At 39.4% G+C, this 25,843-nt stretch overlaps 1 protein-coding gene across 25 annotated transcripts in view; it reads left to right on the top strand.

Annotated features, from left to right (window-relative positions):
- The window catches only part of NEK11 (NIMA related kinase 11), a 317,965-nt gene that overhangs the window by 192,092 nt on the left and 100,030 nt on the right, over positions 1–25,843 (top strand). For 19 of the 25 annotated variants that reach the window (XR_004181976.1, XR_004181975.1, XM_031662874.1 and 16 more), the window contains 2 exons: positions 7,495–7,655; positions 25,031–25,091. Coding sequence is in view for 21 of the 25 variants with exons in the window: in XM_031662874.1 (XP_031518734.1) it covers positions 7,495–7,655; positions 25,031–25,091 (222 nt within the window). In the remaining 4 variants the exon portion in view is untranslated. Of the gene's footprint in view, positions 1–7,494; positions 7,697–25,030; positions 25,092–25,843 lie in introns of all 25 variants that reach the window. The other 6 variants (XR_004181978.1, XM_031662871.1, XM_031662867.1 and 3 more) reach the window with 2 other exon arrangements.

Genomic DNA, 25,843 nt, shown 5'->3' with positions numbered 1-25,843 from the left:
TTGTATATGATACTATGTGGCAATTTGAAAGTCCTTATTGCGTAGAGATTTATGTACTCATTTATTCAGCAAGAAGTTTTGGGTGTCTGCTTTGAATCATCTGTTGGGGATACCATGGTGAGCAGGATGGGCATGGCCTCTGCCCTCCTGGAGCTTACCATCTACCTGGAATATTGGAAGGGATTTTTATTTCAGCAGACATAAAGTGCCAGTCATTGTGCTGAATTAGTGGTTCTCAAACTTAAGGGTGCATCAGGATCACCTGGAGAACTTGTCAAACCACACATTGCTGGACCTTCATCCCACTTTCTGATTCAGTAGGTTGGAGATATAGGCAAATTTGGAAATTTCCATTTCTAATAAGAGCCCAGGTGATGTTCTTTTTGCTATTCTGGGGACCACCCTTTAAGAACCATTCTGACAAGCCTGTCACATGGATTTCTCAAGGCATTCTAATGGTTAAAACCACTTGGGATGGTTGTGGGCCCACAGGCTGAGATCTAAATGTCTAAAAGGCATTAAGTTCCTTTAGAGGAAACTTGGTTTTCTCTTCAGGCAAAGTTCCTGTTTTATGAAAACACTCTTTTTAAAAAAATTGTTAATGTATATCTGGATCATTTTAGAAGTTTAAAGAGCTAATGCAGTAGATGAAGTGACAGGGAGTTTGTCATTTAACAGTTGCATCTGGATGTCATTTTCTCCTCGAAGGTTCTATAAGATAGAGCAATAGTTCTCAAAGTGGATTTCCAAATGAGTGGCATAGTTGGAAATGCAGAATCTCAGGCCCCATTCCAGACCTACTCAATAGAAACACTGGGTGTGGGAGCAGGAGTTTGTTTTAATAAGCCTTCCAACTGATTCTGAGGCACACTCAAGTTTGGCACACCTGAGATAGATGGTAGTGAGAACTAGGCTCAGGCTGAATCTGATTCTCCCAGCTCCCTTAAGACAATTTACTAGGATGACTAAGCTTCAGTTTTTCTATCTCGTAAGTCGAAAGTCTATCCCTTGTTGTCTAATATCTTTCAGAGCTACAAGAAAGATCATTGTGACCTTTATGAAATGGTTTTACTAGCAAAGATGAAAATTCCTAACTAACCATAAATAGACTTATTCAGTGGAAGAAAGGGGATTCAGATGCAGCAGTGTGACCTTTGGTTGGTCATTAGCTTGTCTGAACCTTACTTTTCCTATCTGAAAAGTAGGCAGAAAAATGTTATTCTAGTCTACATTGAAGAGTTGTTGCAAAGATCAAGTGGTATCTTTGTGCTATCAAATGGTGTCAAATTTTTGTGGTATCAAATGTATATCAATGTGCTTTTTAAACTGTAAAATGCACACAAATATAAAGATTATAACTTTGAGCTGCCAACCCTTAGCTTTGTTCTTTTCTATCAACAAAATGGGAATAGTTCAATTACTTATACCTCCATGGAGATGGTAAGTAATTTAGACAACTAATAGCACAGCAATTTGAGCTCTTCTAAGGTAAAGTTTTTCTTTTGTTTACATTTCGTCTCTAACTTACAAAGGTTGAAATATGTAGAGATAGTATAAAATCTCTTCTATTTTATTATAGTGTATACTCTTATTTGAACTAGTCACATTCTAGAGCAGTGATTCTGAGAGTGCAGCCTCCAGACCAGCAGCATCAGCATCACCTGGGAACTTGGGAGTAATGCAGATTCTCAGGTGCCACACCAGACCTACTGAATCAGCAAGACTTGGGGTGGGACCCAGAGATCCATTTTAACAAGCCCGCAGGTGATCCTGATGCTCACACAAGTCTTAGAGAAAGGCATTTATTTGGGTCTTAATTGAAGGATCTGATAAAGGCTGTCATTTTCCTGGAACAGGGTAATGTCTTCGTTTTTCCAGCATGGATTTGAAACATCTGTGTCCAAACTCGTGCAGCCATTATTGGATTCCTTCATGAACACGTTCTGTTACTGCTTACCCGGCATACAGAAGGTCTGGAATGCCACTCCAGTATACCCATTATGAGGCTGACTTCAGGGTACAAGGAAATTAAAGCTATTTATCAGACTCTTTTCCCCTTAGTGACAGGAGAAAGGAACCTTAGCCTAATAAGGTTTCAAATTGGGTCTATGTATGAAAAACATGAGGCTTGACAAACACAGTTTGAACAGACTTACATTTCTTTTGACTTTTCCCTTTGAAAATGAAAATGAGTCCTTTCGTGGGCAGCACCAAGTTAGTGGAGCTTACTTAAGAAATACTGGAGACAGATTCATCCCAGTTTGTTTCACAACTTAGGTGGCAGAGTGGCACTTTTCCCTGGCCACTTCTTTCCCTCTTCCGCTTCTAGGAGGAAATCCTATGTAGGAGAGGGAAAGGGACTAAGGCTGTCTGGACATAGTGAGCTGACTATGGGAAGAGGAACTTAGTTTTTTAACAAAAGAAAAATTTGTCTGTGTTGTAGAGATATGACTTGGTTTGCTGCCTATGCTTGTAAATAAAGTTTTATTGGGACATAGCCACACTCATTCATTTATGTATTGTCTGTTTTCACGCTACAAAGGCAGAGTTGGGTAGTTGTGTGACAGAGACCATGTAATCTGCAAAGCCTAAAACTTTTTACTATGTAGCCCTTTACAGAATATATTTGTCAAACCCCCTTGCAGAGGTTTCTCCTGAGCTGCTTGAAGGAAACCTAGACGGAACCAGTGGACAGGAAGGACAGTGGGAGGTGAACAGTGTGGTGAATTGCCTAAGGATTCCTGTGGAGTCCAGCAGAAAGGAAACCAGAGAGAGTCTAGATTCCATATTGCCCATTTCAGTTGGGTTCAGTATGAATTTTGAGAAGTTTTTCTATTTAAAATAAATATTTTAAACTTGGGTATATATTTGCAATTGTCTACTACAGTCATACACAGCATAACAATCTTTTGGTCAATGACAGACTGCATGTACAATGGTAGTCCCATTAATGAAGCTGAAAAATTCCCAAGACCTAGTGCTATCATAGCCATCATAACATTGCAGAACAACGTAGCCACTCACATATTTGTGGAGATGCAGGGTAAATAAACCTACTACACTGCCAGCCATATAAAAGTGTAATGCATATAATTATGTACAGTATAGTGATAACAAATGACTGTTGCTACTTTATGTATTTACTATACTTTTTTTTTTTTTTTTCGAGGTGTGTTCTCACTCTGTCACCCAGTCTGGAGTGCAGTGGCACGATCTCGGCTCACTGCAACGTCCACCTTCCAGGCTCAAGTAATCCTCCCACTTCAACCTCCCAGTTAGCTGGGACCAGAAGTGTGCACCACCACACCCAGCTAATTTTTTGTATTTTTGGTAAAGATTGGGTTTCTCCATGTTGCCCAGGCTGTTCTTGAACTCCTGACCTCTGGTGATCTGCCCGCCTCGGCCAGCCAAAGTGCTGGGATTATAGGAGTGAGCCACCATGCCTGGCTTACTATACTTTTTATCATAGTTTTAAAGTGTACTCCTTCTACTTATTAAAAAAAAATTAACTGTAAAACAGCCTTGGGCAGGTCCTTCGGGAGGTATTTCAGAAGAAGGCACTGTTATCACAGTAGATGGAGGCTCCATATGTGTTACTGCCCCTAGAGACCTTCTAGTGGAACAAGATGTGGAGGTGGAAGACAGTGGTATCAGTGATCCTGACGCTGTGTAGCAGTAGGCTAATGTGTGTGTTTGTGTCTTCATTTTTAACAAAATAGTTGAAAAAGGAAAAGAAAGAAAAAATGCTTATTGACTATATCCTAGTTAGGAGAGAAGTAAAAAAAAAGAAAATATTTTCGTACAGCTGTACAATGTGTTTGTGTTTTAAGCTAAGTGTTGTTATGATAGAATCAAGAAGTTTAAAAAACTTAGAGTAAGCTGTTTAATTTATTATTGAAGAAAGGAAAACGTTTTTTATAAATGTAGTGTAGCCTAAGTGTCCAGTGTTTATAAAGTCTATAGTAGTGTACAGTAATGTTCTAGGCCTTCACATGCACTCAGCACTCACTCACTGACTCACCCAGGGCAACTTCCAGTCCTGCATGCCCCTTCATGATAACTGCCCTGTACAGATGTGCCATTTAAAAAGTCTTTTACATTTTTACTGTACATTTTTAATGTTAAGATACACAAATACTTACCACTGTGTTACAATTGTCTACAGTGTTCGGTGTAGTAACATGCTGTCCAGGGCTGTAGCCTAAGAGCAATAGGCCATACCACATAAACATGGATGTGGAGTAGGTTATACTGTCTAGGTTTGTAATAAGTACACTCTTTGATGTTCATGCAATGATAATATCACCGAATGACATATTCCTCAGAACATATCCTCATTGTTAAGTGATGCATGACTGTTATTTCTTCCTGGTGTTGAATATTACAGGCAAAACTACTGAGTGTTTGCCTTATTATTTCCAAGAGTAACTAACATTTGTTTGATACATGCTTTGCACCCATTGTACTATGGAATGTTTCCAACAATTCCATGAGACCAATATTATCATCTTTATTTTATAGATGAGAAAACTGAAGTGCAGAAAGCTTAAATAACACAGTGTTACAGAGCTATTGCTAGAGGCTTGATTTAAATGCAGATTTTGTTTTTATGCCAAAGCCAGCGTTCTAAAGGAGTATTTCTGGATGTTGGTCTCTCCAGCTAGGTTGGGGTGTTTTTCAAACTGCAGGTTGAGAGGTCAGTTTAGTGAGTTGCAACCAGCATAAAAAAATGATTGAACAGAATGAAAAACACCAGAGTGTATCATATGTAGTTTGGGTAAGTAGGTCTTGATATATGAAACTTTTGTTTCAACTATAAAGATATTTACATACCTACATATATAAGCACATTTCTGTTCACTGGGCAACCAATGTAAATGATATTCTTACCGTGTCAAAGTTTGAAAGCCAAGGGAGTGGACAAGGAGGAATGAAGATAAAGGAAAAATAGGAGAGCAAGAGGGAAAAATATGAATGAGTGAGAGAATGAATAACTGTCAAAGGGACAAAGAGACTCAAGGAGAGGGAGAGGAAGTAGAAGAGAGTGCGGAAAGAGAGAGAATGGACAGCTCAGAGAAAGACACAGAGATTCAGAGAGAGTTGAGGGTGGGCAAGAGAAGGAAGACATCGTATGGTTCTGTCTTTCATTCCACTCAGCAAGCACATGCCCCTACTTGATGGCAGAACAGGAGATCTCTCAGGGGATTTTAGTTTTCATACACTTCTCATGCTATGATCATCTTGTCATTCTCAGTGTAAGTAAAATGAAGATTGTTATTAAACATGGCTTCTAGTCATTATAGCAAAAAGATAACTGCGCGTTTATGCTTATCACAACACAATTCACAATTGCAAGGATATGGAACCAACATAACTGCCCGTCACTGACAAGTGGATAAAGAAAATGTGGCATATGTACACCGTGGAATACTACTCAGCCATTAAAAAAGGAATGAAATACTGTCTTTTGCAGCAACTTGGATGGAGCTGGAGACCATTATTCTAAGTGAAGTAACTCAGGAATGGAAAACCGAATACCATATGTTCTCACTTATAAGTGGGAGCTAAGCTATGGGTACACAGAGGCATGCAGAGTGGTATAATGGACTTTGGAGACTCAGAGGGGAGGAGGGTGGGAGGGAGGTAAGGGATAAAAAACTGCATATTGGGTACAGTGTATACTACTCGGGTGAGGGTGCACTAAAATCTCAGACCTTACCACTGCAAAAGTCACCCATGTAACCAAAAACCACTTGTACGCAAAAGGTATTGACGTTCTATATGCATCTACATACGTGTATAGGTATGTTATATATATGTGTGTACATACAGACACGTGCAGGTGTCTTCTTGATATAATGACTAGAAGCCACATTTAATAAAATAGTATATATTATTTCAATCTAAATAAAAAAATAAAAACTATGGCTTCTCCATAACAGTATTCTATCTCATCTGATGCTCAGCTGAAAATCAGTGATCTGAACTGATCTGAAAAAAAAAAAAAAACAAAAACGCTGTGTTGAAATTGCTGAGAGACGGTATGAGATCCCTAGTACACTGCTTTCTAAGGAACTGGCAAAGGTAGTTTTGAACATATGTAATTTTTGTCTTTTGAGCTGGCTAATTTTATTCTACTGTACATCAACCTTTTATGTTTTAGTGCAAAAACATAGATAACAAACACATTTTAACATCTTCTATTTCTAGGGAATTCTAAATCCATTAAGTATTTTACTTTGAAAGGATTCTGAACTCATTTAATGAAAAGCCCATTTTTACAGACATGGAAATTGAGTGAACATTTGTATGAAACTTCCCTGCATACCGATGCTTTCATGAGAATTCTATTACTAAATCTCAGTAGCCACTCTACTAGATTACACTTATGTCAATTTTATCACAGAAATTGGAGATCTGTGAGTTTAAGTCTCTTGGACAAATTTTCATCTAAAAGGTGGAAGAGCTAGATTCCAGCCTTGATTTTCTGACCCCAAATTTCATATTTTTCCCACTAGACAGGAAATAGCAACAATAGATTGAAAAATAATGTGTTATAATTTAGAATACAAATTTTATTTTTAAGTCTGAGTATAGTGCAAAGTCTAAAATGTCTACTGTTTTGTTGCAGTTGAGTATTATAATTTTCTCCTCCCCCGACCCAAGGGTAGTTCTTTGGGTAGTTCTTTATTTCTAGGCCCCCATTAGTAAATAAGAGTTTATATTGTTATGCTTTATTGTGATCCATTCATGGCCTTTCTTCACTGAAGATTGTTAGAAACACCGACTTTATTCTAGTTACTAACAATGTTGCATCAGGTAACTTGGGTAGATGCTTATTGTCATCAGCTTAAGTGGGTATTCTTTTTTAAAATAAGTGCTGAATGTAAGGTTGAGTAAATAGGACCCACCAGAGTGAACTCCATCTCAAAAGCCATCATTACCTGTTAGAAAAGAATTGTGTTTTTCCCAGCTTGCCAGAATGCTGCTGCTGTATATCCTAGTCATCTTGTTTGGTCTTAGCAGTAACATTAAAAAAAAAAAAAAAAAAGAAATATCTAGGAAAAATGCTGCGGTAGTTTTGCTCCAACTACCTACGCTAAAAACTTTATGTGTGTTGTGTAACAGGACTCTTCAGCCAGGACATCTTGTCCTACCTTTGCTCCTTAATTTCCTCATTTTTAATAAGGATTCATGCCTCCAAATGTCAAGATGTTAAAGCGTATTATTTGTTCTTGTTTCATGATTTTTTTCTTACCTTCAAAAGGTAGTTGCTAATGGAAATATTCCTCCTTTTCTCCACTGGTTTTATTTTGCTGAGTGTTTATTACATTCAACCAAATACTTTCAGGAAGCTGAGATTCAGCTCTACATTCCATGGAAGCTTTGTTAGTGCAAGCAAAATATACATTCCTGTGAAAAGATAGGGTATTCTTACCTCATTATAATTTTAATAACTGGTAGTATCTGACTGTTGTTTGTTCGTTATTTCAGAGATCCCAGAAGACCCACTTGTGGCTGAAGAATACTATGCTGATGCATTTGATTCCTATTGTGAAGAGAGTGATGAGGAGGAAGAAGAAATAGTGTTAGCAGGACCAGAGAAAGAAATCAAGAATGAGGGATCCCAGCCTACTTACAGAACAAACCAACAGGTATATGATACTCCCCATCGGAAGCCATGGAACTGTTCAAGGTACTGACTGGACTCTCCCAGAGAGGAAAGGAAGTCTTCTAAGGTGAAGTTGGGGACACGGCGGCCAGGGTTATTATAATAGCTACTTGTGATAGGTCTGGCTTCTCAAGGTCCAGAGGCAGGCAGGGCCCTATAGAATTTGGAGAATCTGATCTGAACCATGTTGATAAGGGAAGAGCTGGAGTACACTGTACTTATTTGGGTGGTTGGGGGATGGCACACACCACATTGCACACTGAGGAGGGATTCATATACAGCTATTGAATTAAAAAATGCAAGTGTCTCTTTAGCAGAGAGAATGGGATTTTTTATATACTTTTCTGTCTGGTAATCATATTTTGGGGTCATGTTCACAAATTAAATGCAAATACAAATTTGTAAAGACTGACTTAGTTTTGGGGATCAGACGTAAAGATCCTGGGCTTAGGGGCTAATCTTCATAGCTACTTTTAGCCTCTGAGGACACATTCTTGCTTAAGTGGTGAGGTCTCTCTGAGTATATGCCCTATGCCCTTGTAGTAGATCTCTTTGACTGTAGTAAGATTAAGCTTTATATGAGCTATAGGCCAAGAAACACCCCTGACATGTGCTTTCTATGTTGGATGTCTGCAAGAGAAAAAAAGCAAGAGGCATATGAAGATAAACGGGAGAGCTTCAGGCAATGTATGCATCCATACCTCATTTTCTTCTTACCTTCCAATCCTAAACTTCTATGAGTTACAAAAGCTTTTGTTAACTGAGAACCATGCAGTTACTAAAATAAAAGTCTACCAAAGGACACCTAACTGAGCGAAAACTCAGCTAGAGTAGATGATTTCTGGAGTGAAGATGGTTCACTCCAAAAATCCATTCAACCATTTTTAATAAAGATCATGCAATATATCCTAATATTCAATCCATTCAGCCTCTTAAATCCATTCAACCATTTTAATAAAGATTATGCATCGTAATATTCAATAAATAAAAGCAGTAAGAAGTGCTCTCGAATTTGCTATTAGGAGAGAGAGGCAAGGAGAAGGGAACTAGTAGGGTACAGGTATGGGGCCAAGCAGAAAGAGGGATGAGATAAAGAGGAGGAACAGATAAAGAGAAAGGATTAGAGAGAGGTAATTTAGGAGACAAATAAGGGAGAAACAAATACATTTTGAGAAAAATACAGCTAAAGGGGGGATTCAGAATGCCAAAATAAAAACTTTGCTTATACGATTTCCCCATTTTTTTCCAACGGAATCTGGAAAACAGCAGCACCTCCTACCACAAATCAAAAATATAATTTCTACTACCTTCTGAGCCACTGTCATGAACAACTGTAACGGATATTATTGCAACGTAACAAAGCCTTCATTCTGCGCCTATGGTTGCAAAACACACGATAGGCAAAATACATCCAGTGCCCAATTTTTGGTCAAAGCATCAAGTGGTAAAATTTTAGCTACTAATATTATCACTTAGAAATGTTTTTTAAGAAAATATAACAGATTCAGAACCACGTGAATAAAATACTATATGGCAAACAGCTCCTAGGTCAGAAATATAATTTTGCCAGTCTCAGAATATCCATCTTTGGCAGTTAGAATATAAGGTTGGAAATCAGATTGCTTGCATCTGAATCTATCCTTTATAACTTGTGATTTCCATGACCTTGTTCAAATTACTAGACTTCTCTGTGCCTCAGTTTTCTAATCTGTAAAGTGAAAAAATAATGTTTTCTACCTCATAGAGTGGTTCTGAGGATTAAATGAAGTAATCAATATAAAGTACTTAGAATAATGCTCAGAACTTAATAAAATACTTAATGAAATATTAGCTATTATTATTGTGAAGTTACCTAGTCACGGTATCTAGTACCTCTTTATGATACTGCCAAAACTCCTTAATGTTAAAGTGAGATTTTCTAACTTGCTTTTATTTTTATTTATTTATTTATTTATTTATTTATTTATTATTATTATACTTTAAGTTCTAGGGTACATGTGCATAACGTGCAGGTTTGTTACATATGTATACTTGTGCCATGTTGGTGTGCTGCACCCAACTCGTCAGCACCCATCAACTCGTCATTTACATCAGGTATAACTCCCAATGCAATCCCCCCCCCCCCCCCCCCATGATAGGCCCTGGTGTGTGATGTTCCCCTTCTCGAGTCCAAGTGATCTCATTGTTCAGTTCCCACCTATGAGTGAGAACATGCAGTGTTTGGTTTTCTGTTCTTGTGATAGTTTGCTAAGAATGATGGTTTCCAGCTGCATCCATGTCCCTACAAAGGACACAAACTCATCCTTTTTTATGGCTGCATAGTATTCCATGGTGTATATGTGCCACATTTTCTTAATCCAGTCAGTCACTGATGGACATTTGGGTTGATTCCAAGTCTTTGCTATTGTGAATAGTGCCGCAATAAACATACGTGTGCATGTGTCTTTATAGCAGCATGATTTATAATCCTTTGGGTATATACCCAGTAATGGGATGGCTGGGTCATATGGCACATCTAGTTCTAGATCTTTGAGGAATCGCCATACTGTTTTCCATAATGGTTGAACTAGTTTACAATCCCACCAACAGTGTAAAAGTGTTCCTATTTCTCCACATCCTCTCCAGCACCTGTTGTTTCCTGACTTTTTAATGATCGCCATTCTAACTGGTATGAGATGGTATCTCCTTGTGGTTTTGATTTGCATTTCTCTGATGGCCAGTGATGATGAGCATTTTTTCATGTGTCTGTTGGCTGTATGAATGTCTTCTTTTGAGAAATGTCTGTTCATATCCTTTGCCCACTTTTTGATGGGGTTGTTTGTTTTTTTCTTGTAAATTAGTTTGAGTTCTTTGTAGGTTCTGGATATTAGCCCTTTGTCAGATGAGTAGATTGCAAAAATGTTCTCCCATTCTGTAGGTTGCCTGTTCACTCTGATGGTAGTTTCTTTTGCTGTGCAGAAGCTCTTTAGTTTAATTAGATCCCATTTGTCAATTTTGGCTTTTGCTGCTGTTGCTTTTGGTGTTTTAGACATGAAGTCTTTGCCCATGCCTATGTCCTGAATGGTACTACCTAGGTTTTCGTCTAGGATTTTTATGGTATTAGGTCTAACATTTAAGTCTCTAATCAAAGAGAATAAAATACCTAGGAATCCAACTTACAAGGGATGTAAAGGACCTCTTCAAGGAGAACTACCAACCACTGCTCAGTGAAATAAAAGAGGACACAAACAAATGGAAGAACATACCATGCTCATGGATAGGAAGAATCAATATCGTGAAAATGGCCATACTGCCCAAGGTAATTTATAGATTCAATGCCGTCCCCATCAAGCTACCAATGAGTTTCTTCACAGAATTGGAAAAAACTGCTTTAAAGTTCATATGGAACCAAAAAAGAGCCCACATCTCCAAGACAATCCTAAGTCAAAAGAACAAAGCTGGAGGCATCACGCTACCTGACTTCAAACTATACTACAAGGCTACAGTAACCAAAACAGCATGGTACTGGTACCAAAACAGAGATTTAGACCAATGGAACAGAACAGAGTCCTCAGAAATAATACCACACATCTACAGCCATCTGATCTTTGACAAACCTGAGAGAAACAAGAAATGGGGAAAGGATTCCCTATTTAATAAATGGTGCTGGGAAAATTGGCTAGCCATAAGTAGAAAGCTGAAACTGGATCCTTTCCTTACTCTTTATATGAAAATTAATTCTAACTTGCTTTTAAATATTTTTTTAAAATTCTTTCTTATTAGTCTTAAGGCAGATGATAAATATAAGGGCAGCAGTTTTGTTTTCTGGGTTGTGTATGTATCACATGTTACATGACAGATTATGATTGATTTTAAGTAATCTATTGGGACACAATGCTAAGGCCTCTGACATGGTTTGGCTGTGTTCCCACCCAAATCTCACCTTGAATTGTAGCTCCCATAATTCCCATGTGTTGTGGGAGGGACATAGTGGGAGATAATTGAATCATGGGGTAGTTTCCCCTATACTGTTCTCATGGTGGTGAATAAGTCTCACGAGATCTGATGATTTTATAAGGGGTTTCCTCTTTTGTTTCACTCTCATTCTCTCTTGTCTGCTGCCAGTTAAGACATGGCTTTCACCTTCCACCGTGATTGTGAGGCCTTTCCAGCCATGTGGAACTGTGAGTCCATTAAACCTCTTTTTCTTTATAAATTACCCAGCCTCAGGTATGTCATTATTAGCAGTGTGAGAACAGACTAAATACAGTCTCTCACATACATGATGGTATTTTGACTGACAAACGCTGTTGGGTAGTTATCTTATTCCTATTTTCTAATTGAGGAAACGGAGTTTCTGAGAGAGATGTAGCCTTCCTGTGGTCACGTAGCTTGGCAAGGATCAGACCCATGCCTCAGGCCCACATCAGTCACATTCTCAAGTCAATGTTTTTGCTACTATAGAATATTTATTGACCTAGAATGGACTTGGCATAAGGGAAACAGAAGTGTTGCCAAGTCCATTCTAGGTCAATATATATTCTACAGTAGCAAAAACAATACACAATAATGTGTATAGAGTAGCAAAAAATAATTTGTATAGAGTAGCAAAAACATTTACACGATAGAGTAATTTGTATTAGAGGCAGGTAATTACAACCCCATTTATTTTCTTCCAGTAATTCAATATAGTTTCTCCTTCCCCAAAGGTGATGAGTATGGACTCTTCCCTTTCAGGTTGTTTTCATTAGCAACATACAAATTACACTACAGAACTCAGTCATGGTCAACTTTGTGAATTGAGAGAGACCTACTGCCATCTCTCAGATTGGCCTCTTCTCCCCTTTCTCTGGTCTTGCCCTGGACCTCTGAGTGTGCCAGGGTCTGCTTAGGTGGTTATCACACCAATGCCTTCTATGTGTGTCAGCAGATCAAAGTTGATTCCCCTTCCTTTAGATGGAGCCAAAGTCACATAGTTATTTTGATGAAAGAAGTGCTTTCAAAAAGAAACACAGCCATGGACTTCATTGAGATTGATTGCTGAGTTCTTTGTGCCACCCATGGCAATCTTTTCAGCAGCAGTGTCTCCAAAGCAGTTTTATTAAGCACCTAATTGCTGCTGATTGCCAGCTGTTTCTCTGCTGTGATAAGCACAGCATCAATAAAACCTCTTTCACAAGCCATTATCATATTGTTGATGGCACCTCTGCCAAGTCTGTGGTCACTGAATTGGAACCAGCATCTTAGATCTCAGGAGAATTGAGTTTATAGCTGTCATCATAACAGGGTTCCCCGCAATATTTGTGCGACCTGTCACTAAAAAGTGTTTTATGCGCTCTAGTGGACATGGCTTAGGGCTGCAGGCTGACAAGTGTTTTCACAGACTCTTCTGTCTTTCCCTTGCTGCCTTGACTATCATTTTTCTCTCCAAGACTAATAAATGGCTCAGATGCATCCAGTAATACACATACTATGTGGGCAATAACGACTTGACACAAAACGTCCTCAGAAGGGCTTTGTTTAATGAATGTGGCTCTCACTGAGACTTGTTTTAAGAAGGCTCTTCAGGACTATAGTGTTTGTTCTTCCTAAGATGAAAGGTGGTGGACGTCCACTATTCCAGTTGATTCTGAAGTTCTCAATGCTTTTTCCCCAAATCATTAAGAGGTTTTGAAATTCTCACTGCACAGTGAAGCATTAGGAAAAAGAATTGATTTTCTGCTTGGAACGTTGTCCCAGGGGCAGAGAACTGGATATGCGATAGGCAAGGGCTGAGATTCTGCTGAGGACCCTTGGATCTGATTGTCATGATGGTAGGTGCCTCCAAGAGTTTCTGCTGTTAGTCGAGTCATTAATCAGATCATAGTAATGATAACAGTAACAGCTGGTATTTCCAGAACCTTCATTCTATGCTCAGTACTTTGCATGCTGTGTCAGTTTAGGTTCTCCAGGAAGCAGGTGATGAGACAGAATTAGAAATAAAAAGGAAATTCCTATCAAGTAGGTGGGAGGAGTCTTAAACCATACTGATATATTTGAGGGGAAGGAAGGAAGGAAGGAAGGTAGGTTGGCTGGATGAGAACCTCAGGCTGCAGCGCAATTCCTATAAAGCCTTGGCAGGCAGGCTGGCAGGCAGGAAGGAAGGTAAGGAAGGAGGGAGGGAGGGAGAGAGAGAGGGAGCAATTGGATAAGAGCCTCGGGCTGCACTGCAATTCTGAAAAAGACTTGGCCCGGCCAAGAGGGAGCGCAAGGTCTGTTGCTGGAGTCCAGCACTGGGAAAGAATGGCCTGGCCCTAACTTCCCCATAGTGCTTACATTGCCTGGGAGCTGCCTGGGAAGAGCAGGACCTCAGCCTGGACCCTGCATTGGATTCTGAAGGTGTTGTAGCCAAGGGCTGTTAGATCACTAGGCTCCTTGCAGCAGGGTCTCTCTTGAAGGGACTTTAAGTGGCATATCTCATGGCTGTCACAGGTGTATTATTTCATTTAATTCTCGCAACAACTCTGATGTGTATATTCTAGATGAACTGCATCAAACTAGAATTTAATTGGCTGGAATTCAAATAAGGGAGAAGGCAGAGGTAAAGGAGAAGGTGAAGGTGGGAGAGAGGAAGGGATCGTTAGTTAGGGATTTCATATGACTCTGCTGAATGCTCCAGAGTGAAAATGAGCTGAGAGATGTGAGCCCTGTCCCTCTCCTGCATCTCAGTTCCCGTGTCTCTCAGACTGTAAAAGCCTCCTGTTGCTTTGGATTGTTGTTGTAGACTTCCAGTATTTAAGATACAATTTTTCACACAATCTAGTCCCTAAGTGCAAATCAGCTGTTTCATTTGCTCAGAAAAGAAATAGCAGTGGAGGCTATTTCAAGTGCTGACTTTAAAACCTAGGTCCCTTGAAAGATAAGACTGTTTGTGATGTGACATCCTAACTTCACACAAGAGGAAACTGAGGCATAAGGAAATGAAGTTACATCTGCAAGCCCACACAGCTAGTAAGTAGCAGAACTGGACTATATGACTTTATTTTTAGCCTCTGCTCTATACAGTCTTTCCTCTGCACAACAGTTACAATCCCTTCTCCTCCACTGATGATAGAGTAAATGCATTAGGTGCAAGGGAATAGCTGCAGGGCCATTGCATTATCTGGTACTCTGGCAAGACCTTTTTACTAAACAGAATGACTGTGCTATGTACAAGGCAAAATTTAAACCAGTTCCAGGAAGAGTGCTGAGTTATGAAAAGTAAAACAAAAAAGACCCAACATCTCTCATCTGTTACAGGATACAGATTTACCTCCTCCTACTATGTCCTTTTCTTTTTTCTTTTTTCTTTTTTTTTTCTGAGATGGAATATCGCTCTGTCGCCCAGGCTGGAGTGCAGTGGGGCGATCTCAGCTCACTGCAAACTCCACCTCCTGGGTTCACGCCATTCTCCTGCCTCAGCCTCCCAAGTAGCTGGGACTACAGGCACCCGCCACCACACCCGGCTAATTTTTTTTATTTTCGGTAGAGATGGGGTTTCACCGTGTTAGCCAGGATGGTCTCGATCTCCTGACCTCGTGATCTACCCGCCTCGGCCTCCCAAAGTGCTGGGATTACAGGCGTGGGCCACCATGCCCGGCCTATGTCCTTTTCTTTTTTAAAAGAAGTTGCCAGAACTGTTGAGTCCCAATAGTGGGACTTATTTGCCTGTTATATTTACATGATCTGACCTAATTAATTTACCTTCACACTAGGGAAGAAATGCTTTTTGTCTTAAATCGACCTTAGAGGTCATCAGTTCTAAAAAGCAGACTCCCAGCTGTTTCAGATTGTCGATCGTTTTTCCACTAGCATTCTGCTGGCCTGTGTCCCAGGCTGTAAAGCAATCAGCCTTGCCAAAGTGTTAGTGGATACTCCCAGTTTGGTGTGTCATTCCTTCTAGGTGATGGGCCTTCTGTAGACTGTGTGTTGCTCAAAGGAGAGACTTTGAGGTGACAATTTCCATCCCTACCCCCATCCCAGCCTTCATTTCCATCATGATTCTTCCCCCTTCTCTCTCTCCCATTTCTTGTCCGGATCAAAGCACAGCTCATTGCTAGTCATATTGGGACCAGCCAAACCTTGCTGTGGGATACAGCACAGTGGCCTTTTTTTTTTTTTTTCAATTGTATCACTTACTTCTCTTAACAATTTGATATACTGTTCTTTTTTCTTTCTTCTGACCTTTATTTTAGGTTCAGGGGGTACATGTGTGAGTTTGCGGGCTTTGTAGGAGACCTTAGACATTAAGTCTTTAAAAGTAGGTCCATTATAGGGTTTAGGATCGCACCTACATTTTTCACCCCAATACCAAAGCATGGAGAAAAAGGAGAAAGGCAATAGGGTGAATAAAGGGCAAAGCAAAACTGAGCAGGAATGCAAAGCATCTGAGTATTCCCTTCAGTGTGAAGATGGTGAGGTCACCAGCCCCACGGTCTCCCTTGTTGGTGGCTGCTCAGAGGTCCACAGGTCAATGGGCAAATAAAGGGACAGTGACCTTCACTGTGAGATGCCCTGTGCTCTGCTGTGCTGCTCCTGGAACTTTGGGGTGAGAGTGGTGAGACACAGCTGATAAGACTAGTTGTAATGGACCCTGTAGTGCTTTTCTCTCCAACAATCTTCTCCCTCCACTACCCTACATTAACCCCTATTTTCCTAGCTATCATCAGAGCTGAGGTGCCCTGACCACATGGTACACAGAAAGCCTGCAAAAAATATGAAAACCATCCTAAACAGTGTTGGCAAACAGAAAAATACAAGTCCCATCCAACCGTTTTGTGATCAGAAATTTAATTTTCTGAATATTTCATTCACCTAGACAGGAGAGTAAATACCATTTAATGGTGTCCAACCTGGGAGGAAAGGGTTGCGACACATGGGGGCCATTGTTGGGGGTGCATTGTTCCTACATAACCTGGTAATCTGGAGGCACAGGGGTCTATGTCATCCCTGGGAAAACACCAGTCATAATAAGAGAGAGCCGCCTTGCAGCATCCAGGTATTGTGCCAAGTCCTTTACATGCCTTATCCCATTCATACTCACAGCACTTAATGGAATTAACATCTCTCACCCATTTACAAATGAGAAGACTGTGAAACAGACAGAATAACTAATTTGACCTAAGTTATCCCATCCAGTGACAGAGCTGGGGTTTAAACCAGCAAATATTCATTGTACCAACATTAGGAATTTGGCGTAAGTATAGAACTTAATGTAGAAGTTGGTAAAGGAGAAGAAAAGGAGATGCTTGGGACCTAAGTGACAGCTCCAAAGTGTGTGAAAATGGACTATGAGCTGATGATTTAAAATCATATTTAAATCACAGGGCTACATTTTTCACTTACTCTGTGGGATTTAAATAAAAATAAAGCTAGAACTAGAGTTAAAAATAGAAATCTGCAATAAAGAACTGTGTATCACAATGACTATCTTTTGGACTGAAAAATTCTTTTGTCTTTTTGTGGCAATAAACCTCCGCTAAATTGCAGGACTTTCTTCTCTAGGCTATCGCATGTATAGAGTGGAAAGAGATTAGGTAGTTAATAAAGAGCAAGTGGAAGGATTGATTAGGGGTAGCTTTTCTTTCACTGTGGGGGAATTCTAGAAATGGATTGTTGCAGAGGGAGTACAGGCCTCACCAGTTCCTGGAAAATCCATTGCCCTGTTTTGGGTAGGTGTTATGTTGCCATTCTGTCAGCCCCACTTCCTTTTTTCGTCTCTTTATCCTTTACATTTCTAAGCCGTAATTCTAAATGTCTTAAGAGTTCTGTCATTGGATACCTAAGAATGTCTTTGAAACCCGAAAGCAACCCCACAGGCATTGACTTGCCGAGAACCTGGGCATTAATAAGAGACAGCTGCAGTTAGAAGGTTTTAATAATGCAGAGTAAACAAGGCATTAGCTGTGAAATGTGGACACATTGACAGTCACGTTTCAGCAATTCAGAATTCAGTGAAAGAGGCTTTCAGTCGTATGGGAGCTTTGGGGGCTTGTTGGCAGTTTGAGTTTTGCAGATGTGGCTCTGTGTTCCTATCACTGCACATACTTTAAGGCAGAAGGCCACCATCAGTAGTGAGATGGGAGTTGTGATATCAGCTTCCTGATTTCAGGGAAGCCCTCACAAAGGTGCCATCAGCTCTGTTCTATGGCTTTATGCTAAACGGCATCTTCTGCCTTCCTATGAATTATGAATGCATATAAGCAAGGACTTGGCTTCTAATGAGATCAAGCTGAGATGTGAAAGGTACATCTGAGTGTGAAGAAGATGGATAAGGTCACCTTGGTGTTTTGGTTTCAGTAACTTAGTAATATTTTTCAGGGCTGTTCTGGACATCGTTTGTGGGAGAGTAGATAATAGTTTAGAAATGTAACTTGCAGGAAAAAAAAAGTAGGTGGGGCTGGGTATACTGGCTAACTCCTGTAATCCTAGCACTTTGGGAGGCTGAGGTGGGAGGATTGCTTGAGCTCAGGTGTTTGAGAGCAGCTTGGGCAACATAGTGAGACTTAATCTCTACAAAAAAAATTAAAAATACCTGGGCATGGTGGCATGGTGGCACCAAGCTACTTGGGTGGCTGAGGCTGGAACATCACTTGAGCCCAAGAGGTCGAGGCTACAGTGAGCCATGATTAAGCCACTGTACTCCAGCCTGGGCAACAGATAAGACCCTGTCTTAAAAAAACACCTTTAAAAACACAACACAGGGCCAGGCGCTGTGGCTCAAGCCTGTAATCCCAGCACTTTGGGAGGCCGAGACGGGCGGATTACGAGGTCAGGAGGTCAAGACCATCCTGGCGAACACAGTGAAACCCCGTCTCTACTAAAAAATACCAAAAAAAATCTAGCAGGGCGAGGTGGCAGGCGCCTGTAGTCCCAGCTACTTGGGAGGCTGAGGCAGGAGAATGGGGTAAACCTGGGAGGCGGAGCTTGCCGTGAGCTGAGATCCGGCCACTGCACTCCAGCCTGGGCGACAGAGCGAGACTCCGTCTCAAAAAAAAAAAAAAACACACACACACACAACATAGATGAGTTACTTTCTGGGTCATTCATTTATGCATCACATATGTGAATGGTCTAAGCACTGGGTATACGGTAATGAACACAATAGACATAGTTCCACCTTCATGGGATCTCACTCAGCCTTACATATTTATGTAGTATTTATTGATTGACAGCTCCCAAATGTGTGCCTTCTATTCTTCAGTTCTGTTTTCACAGAACTCTAGACTCACATATCCAGTCTGAAATAAGCGTGTACAAAAGAACTCTAGATTCACATATCCGGTCTTGCCTGGGAGTAGGGTTAGGAGTCTCTAATGGACATCCTGAAATAAGCATGTACTAAAGTTAAGCCCCTCATATACTCTACCCTCAGTCCAAATTAGCTTCTCCTGAGCCAACCTTGACTGACATCCTTTCACTCACATTCATATCGAATCCATAAGCAAAACCTGTTGGCTTGACCTTTAAAGTATACCTGGAATTTGACCTCTACTTACTACCTGCATTCCTACTGCCAAAGCCATCATCACCTCCTTGTCATAGCTTCTAACTGGTCTCCTACGAACCCTCCCATCTCATTCAAAGCAAATAAAGGCTTTTCAGTACTTCATCATCATCACCTCACTAAGCCCTCTCTTCCCTCAACACAAGAACTGCCCTCACTCACTCCACCCCTGTGGCTTCTTTCCAGGTTCTGGAACACACCAAGCATGTCCCTGCCTTTGGAAGTCTTGAATTCTCTTCCTGCTAGATACACAAATGATTTGCTCCCTCCCTGTCTTCAAGTCTCTGTTTATATGTCATCTTATCAGGGAGGACTCTGACCACCTTGTATGAAATAGCATTCATGGGACTGAGAATCCCCTCTTTCCTCCCCTACTTTATTTTCTTCCATAGTCTTTATTGCCAACTGAGTTGCCACTATTTTCTTGCTTATTCATTTATGGCCTGTCTCACTCTACTAGAATGAAAGCCAGTAGAGCAGATATTCTATTTTTTTTTCCACTGCTATATTCCCAGCACCTTGAACAGTGTTTATCATAGAACAAATACTTAGTAGATACTGTGGAATACATGAATGAATGGATGCAGTGTACAGTCTATTGGTATAGGTAGCCTATTAGCCAGGACACAAAGAAATAAGAGCAACTAGAAAATGAAGAAGCTGAAGTGGTAAAGGAATGGGCATTTGGTTAAGGGAAGACCTACTAGTAACAGAAGTCAAGGAGAGTTTCTAGAAGATGACTTTTCAGCCATGACCTGGAGGATGGAAAGGAGCCAGTCCTCGATGGGACAAAGGGGAATTGGGAGAAGAGTGCTTCACCGAGAGGGAACAGAGAGTGTGGGAGAGCTACAGGTCGTGAAAACACTGGGCACGTTCCAGAAACTGCATAGTGAGCAAAAAGATCATATGAGGTTGGAAAAGTCAGACCAGTTACAGCTATGCATGAAGAACTTGTAAGGAGGGTGAATTTTACTTCAGTCAAAGGCCAGTGCAGTGAAGGGTAACATAAACACTCTTACGATGAGTCTGTGGTGATAGAAATCAGAACAGTGCCTGTGGAGAATGGGGATTGGCTGGAAGGAGGAAACTGTTGGGGATGACAGAAATATTCTTTACCTTGCTTCAGGTGTTGTATACACAAGTGTATACATTTTTGAAAACACAGAATTTTACCCTTAAGATCTTGCATTTAATCATGTGCAAATTTTGTCTCAATAAAAATAATGCATCATTAATAATGACATCAAAAGAAGAAAAACTACAAAAAAACTACAACAGAGTTGCAATATTCATGTACATAGATGAGCTCTATAGGTCCTCAGCCTGCATTGTGGCTGCTTGTGGCCAGTGCATGGCCACAGCTTCAAGAAGGTGTGAGTATACTCAAATGAAGTCTTCCAGGAAAAAAACAAAAAAACAAAAAACATGGGTCCAGAGTGACTCTGGGTGAGGAGGGAAGAGGGTTTTGCATGATTTGGTGGGATTTACATCTCTGTGGGATGACTCTGAGAGGAGAGGTGACCAAGAGGTGAAAGAAATCAGCCCCTCTACGCCTTCGCGTCTGTTGACATAAGGTTGAGTGAGGACGTGCCTGAGGCCTGAGCAAGATGAAGCTGGCTGAGCACTTCTCCATAGCGGGGGCTGTGATAGAAGGTTATGCATACTCTACTCTGTACGTACATTTATAGGTCTACGCTAGCTTGGGATTGCTTGGCAGATGGAGGACATGGTGTAGGGGCTGGCAGCACAGCATGAAAGCGTGCATGCATCCATTCTCACTCACTCAGAGCAGCTTTCAGCCGCTGGAAACAGAAAACACTTCTGTAGCTCTGAACCTGTCTATGCGTGTGTTGATATGTGCCACGCCTTCTCTAGATATGCCTTCGGGAGTCAGTATAGCCTACCAGCCAGGAGAGTGCTGAGGGTGCTAGATGTAGACAGATGGCTGAGTTTTCACACCTTCAAGGTGAAGGAACCGTGAGCAAAAGAATAACCTTTTGGGAGACTCTCAAGGACATCTAAAGATAGATATGCCATCTCCAAGGGACTGCTGGTGCTCAAACTGAACTCTCATCCCAAACTAAGTTCTTGTGGCAGCTAGGTAGCTTTCATTCATTCATTTATACAGTCACAATTCACTTGCTACCAAGCAATATACATAATATTAAATACAGTTATGATTTTACACATATCATTCCCTTAGTTATCCATTCAGCTCCAATGAGAACTGTGTAAATGGTTTTCACTTACCTAACTTTCAAACAGAACCCTCTGTCGTTGGTTTATCATTTCCAACTCTTTACGTTTCAAATTTACTCAATATTTTTCTTAACCAAATCATTTATTTATTGTTTTTAGTCAATGTAAATTTGTTTTTCCCTTTAACTCATTTAGCGAGAGCAAGTTCACTGTGGATAGTGGAGGAGGGAAGAATATGGCATCTTATCTCTTTAAGCCTTGCTTTCCTCTGGCTCCTTTCTCAGAATCTTTATCCACATAAAGGCTAACTGTTCTTAGACTTGGGAAAAATAAACCTTTTAGAACTAGGCTTCTCCCATGAGTAGGTTTTTATTGGTTTGTTCCCTAATAGGTGTGGCAAAACCTCTTTCCTACCTTTCTGCACCTTTTTCACTGGAGTTGGCTGCAGCTTGGACAATACACCACGACCAGAGTCTCTTGGATAAGTGATTGTCAGCAATAGCTTGAGAAACAAACTGTGTCAGAAAATGATTATTTTTCCCCAAATGGTAGGCTTAGGCTTCATCTCTCTTCCTTGTCTTTGTATACATTTGACACACAATTGGTTTTGTTGTTGTTGTTGTTGTTAGAAACAGGGTTTTATTTTGAAAACAGAAAAACCAAACAATATTTTTAAAATACAACCTATTGATGTCATCATATTTGGCTTGGAATACATAAGAATGCAGTGACTGAAATGTCTGTTCTAAAAACATAAACTTTTTTTCATATCAGTATCAACCCTCTTTAATTTAATAAATGTTTCCTGAATGAAATACAACTGGATAATGAAGTGACACAGTTTTTTTCTTGTGAATGGTATCTTTCATTATGACTAGCTCTAAGGTGAGGCGATAATCTGGATTATTTTGTCAAACAACTGCCTGATAACTAAATGAAGATCTACGTGGTGTGATTTGTACAATCCTGTGAAGACCCCATCCGACTTCCTCCTTTGAGATTGCCTACTTGCTGCTGCCTAAACTTTTGCTGTTAGAAATTAACTCCTCTGATATGAGGTTATATGCCTTATGAAACACAAATATCCTGAGAGAGATAACACATGAACTTTATCAAGCATTTTGACTTTAAGGGATCTGTCATATCTATTCTTGACAGAGAGCATATTTTAATAGATAGGAGGATGAAAATAAATATGAAGGCATATATTAGCTCCTTGTGGAGAAAATGTACTTGTTGGGATGTGTATGAGTGTAGAGAAAAGAATAAGAACAGAGAAAGAGGAAGGTTTCTAAATTGTCATATTCCTTGACCCAATAATTCTGTTTCTGATTGGCCAACCTAAAGAAATAACAATAAACATGAAACAAAGATGTATGTGTAATGATCAACATTGCAGTATTATTTACAACAAAATAAAATGAAAGCAATCTAGATGTCCAATGATAAGGCTATGGATAAATACATATAATATGCCTTTAGGGTGCAGTGGTCCAGCCATTAAAATTATGCTTCTGAAGAATTTTTAAGAGCATTGGATAAAAGTTCAAACAATATTGTACATTTTCTGTTTGGAAACAGAAAAACCAAACAATGTTTTTAAAATGCAATCTATTGATGTCATCATATTTGGCTTGGAATACCTGAGAATGCAGTGACTGAAATGTCTGTTCTAAAAACATAAACTTTTTTTTATATCAATACTAACCCCCTTTAATTTAATAAATTTAATATTCCAAACAATATTGTACAATAGTACATTGTACTGTTTTATGTGTATCTTATGTATAGACACATATGCCATACATATGTAGTATAATCTCAAATATCTAAAAGATAGGCATGCATATAGCATACATATATAGTATGATCTGAAATATCTAAGAGATAGATGTATATAGAAAAGACCGACTATATATGTTTATGTGTGTGTGTGTGTATTAATAGCAGTGGGATTTAGGGTATTTATTGTCTTTGATAATTTTGTATATTTTCCAGATGAAAAATAAATGGGCATTGTTAGAGAAAACATTATTTTCAATATTTATATATTGACATTGTCTTAAAAGGGAGATTCCTTCAGATATGATAGTTTTTTTTGTGTGGCTACTAGGTAGGCATTGATAGTTATCATGTACTTCACGGATTTGACTGTACCTTTTGAGAACAGCTACCATAAAAGCAATGTCCAATCCATTAGTGAAATGACTGCATAGGTTTCTGAAAAAAATGTGGGCATTGGACTAAATTTGAATCTATGGGACAGTTTTTCAGAATTGAATTTTACAAGATGTTCCTCGTGCCTCTAAGGCATATTCTTATAATGGAGGGGTTTATGGCTATGGGGGAAGGAGACTTAAAGAACATTGAAGTTCATCAACAAAGAAGCCGTTATTTTCACAGCATTTGAAAATCTGGCTTCCCAACATTTGGCTGAGACAACTGAAGGCTGGTGACACTGTGATTTGGCATCTAGCAAGATGTAGTTACTCTCTCAGGCCATTTAGCTCCAGTAAATTTTAATTTAAATTATGAAACAGTGAAGAAATGCAAAAGTTCCAATCAGCAGCATAATTCTCAATCACACGGGCCATCATATGCTCCTGAAAGATGTTTTCTTTGACTGAATCTTTGCCATGAGCAGCGAATTTTTGTATTCTTAGTAAGGACAGGGTTTCACCATGTTGGCCAGTCTGGTCTTGAACTCCTGACCTCAGGTAATCTGCCTACCTTGGACTCCCAAAGTGCTGGGATTACAGGTGTGAGCCACCGTGCCCAGCCATAAATTCTTAATTTTCCTTAGCATAACCACAAACCTGAAAATAATTAACACTTTTCCTAGATCATTAGGATACTGTTTTGGGTTATTTCAAGCCTGCTGGGTGAAGGACAGATTTATTTTGTATTGAAGACAATATTTTTAATCAAATACAGTTCTGAGATTTCCCCAACCCTTATGGGGGATGTCTGACTCTTATTGAGGGTTAAGGTAAATGACGAGTGATATTCTTAGATTTAGCACTCCTTGAAGACCATACATTTCCAAAGAAGAGCTAGTTGTTCTCCAAGGAAAAAATGTGTCAGATTTCTGCTGTATTGACTAAATTGTAAATTGAATAAAATATTTCTTTTATTCTGATAGCATTTACTATATTTATAGAATTAATATGTATTTATTATAGATAATTTGGAAAAGACATAAGTACACAAAGGAGACAATAAAGATCACTCATAATTTAACCTTTTAGTCAAAACCACTGCTAACATTTTTTGTGTATGTTTTTGCCATGAGAGACAGAGCAATAAATCTAGAGATTGTTGACAAGTTAATGGGTGCAGCACACCAACATGGAACATGTATACATATGTAACAAACCTGCACGTTGTGCACACGTACCCTGGAACTTAAAGTATAATAAAAAAATTTTTTTAATCTAAAGATTGTTATGGAGAGAGTGATGTAGATATGCATAAAGATATTTTTCTTTTTAAAAATAAGATTGTACTGAAATAATTTTGGAACAAGATTTTTTTTTTTCCTGCTTAAATGGAGTAAGAACATTTTTCCGCTTAAATGGAGTAAGAACATTTTTCCATGTTATTAAGTATCCTTCTACCATACAGGGAAAATAAATCTTTCTCCCTTATTTTGATAGGACAGCGATATTGAAGCGTTGGCCAGGTGTTTGGAAAATGTCCTGGGTTGCACTTCTCTAGGTGAGTAAGTTCCTTTAGACTTCAAAATACATGGGCAGCTACTGATTATCTTGAAATAACTTCGAAGCAATCTTACAGGTGTTTAAGTCTGATATCCTAGTATAACAGATGAAGAAACTGAGGCCAATAGAAGTTGAATGTCTGACCCAAGGGCCAGGAAACTCGAAGAAAAATGGCTTATTATTATTGTAAGTAACTCTTAGTCTCCAAGGATGAAATAATTGAAATCCAGTCGTCCCTTGTGATCAAATGGCAGCCTAGCAGTGCATAATAACAAGTTTTTGCAGTTTCTGGAAAAAGGAATCTCCCTACCTAACTTGTCCTGTAGAAGCAGAGTACATTCAGTTAAGCTGGGAGGACCATCACTCTGAAGGTCAGTCAGTTATTTGAAGAGATTTGGTCTGAAAAACAAAACTAAAACTCGTTTAGCATTGTCAGTCCCAATAAATAGGATTGCTTGTGCTTCATGGATAAAAACCTATTTGTTAGTTTTTTCTTTTTTTTTTTAATCTGAAAAGTTTAACTGTGATACACTCTAGCACTAGATGATCAACTGTGACGCAGAGTATTCTTACTAGATGAAAAGGGCTGAGATATTTTTTTCTTCTAAATTTGATTACAGGTTTTTATTTAAAATATTTAAACGGTAAACCAAAAGCAATCTATTCAAAGGGAATGGCAGGGTAAAAATAAACAGTTAAGTTTTCAGGTGGGCAAACATTCACTATTTTATTAGGAGCTTTATGCACAAT

The sequence above is a fragment of the Papio anubis genome, chromosome 2 (genome assembly GCF_008728515.1).
Source record: "Papio anubis isolate 15944 chromosome 2, Panubis1.0, whole genome shotgun sequence".
Taxonomy (NCBI): Eukaryota; Metazoa; Chordata; class Mammalia; order Primates; family Cercopithecidae; genus Papio; species Papio anubis.
The sequence above is the reverse complement of the archived record's forward strand: the minus strand, read 5'-3'. Positions and strand labels throughout refer to the sequence as shown.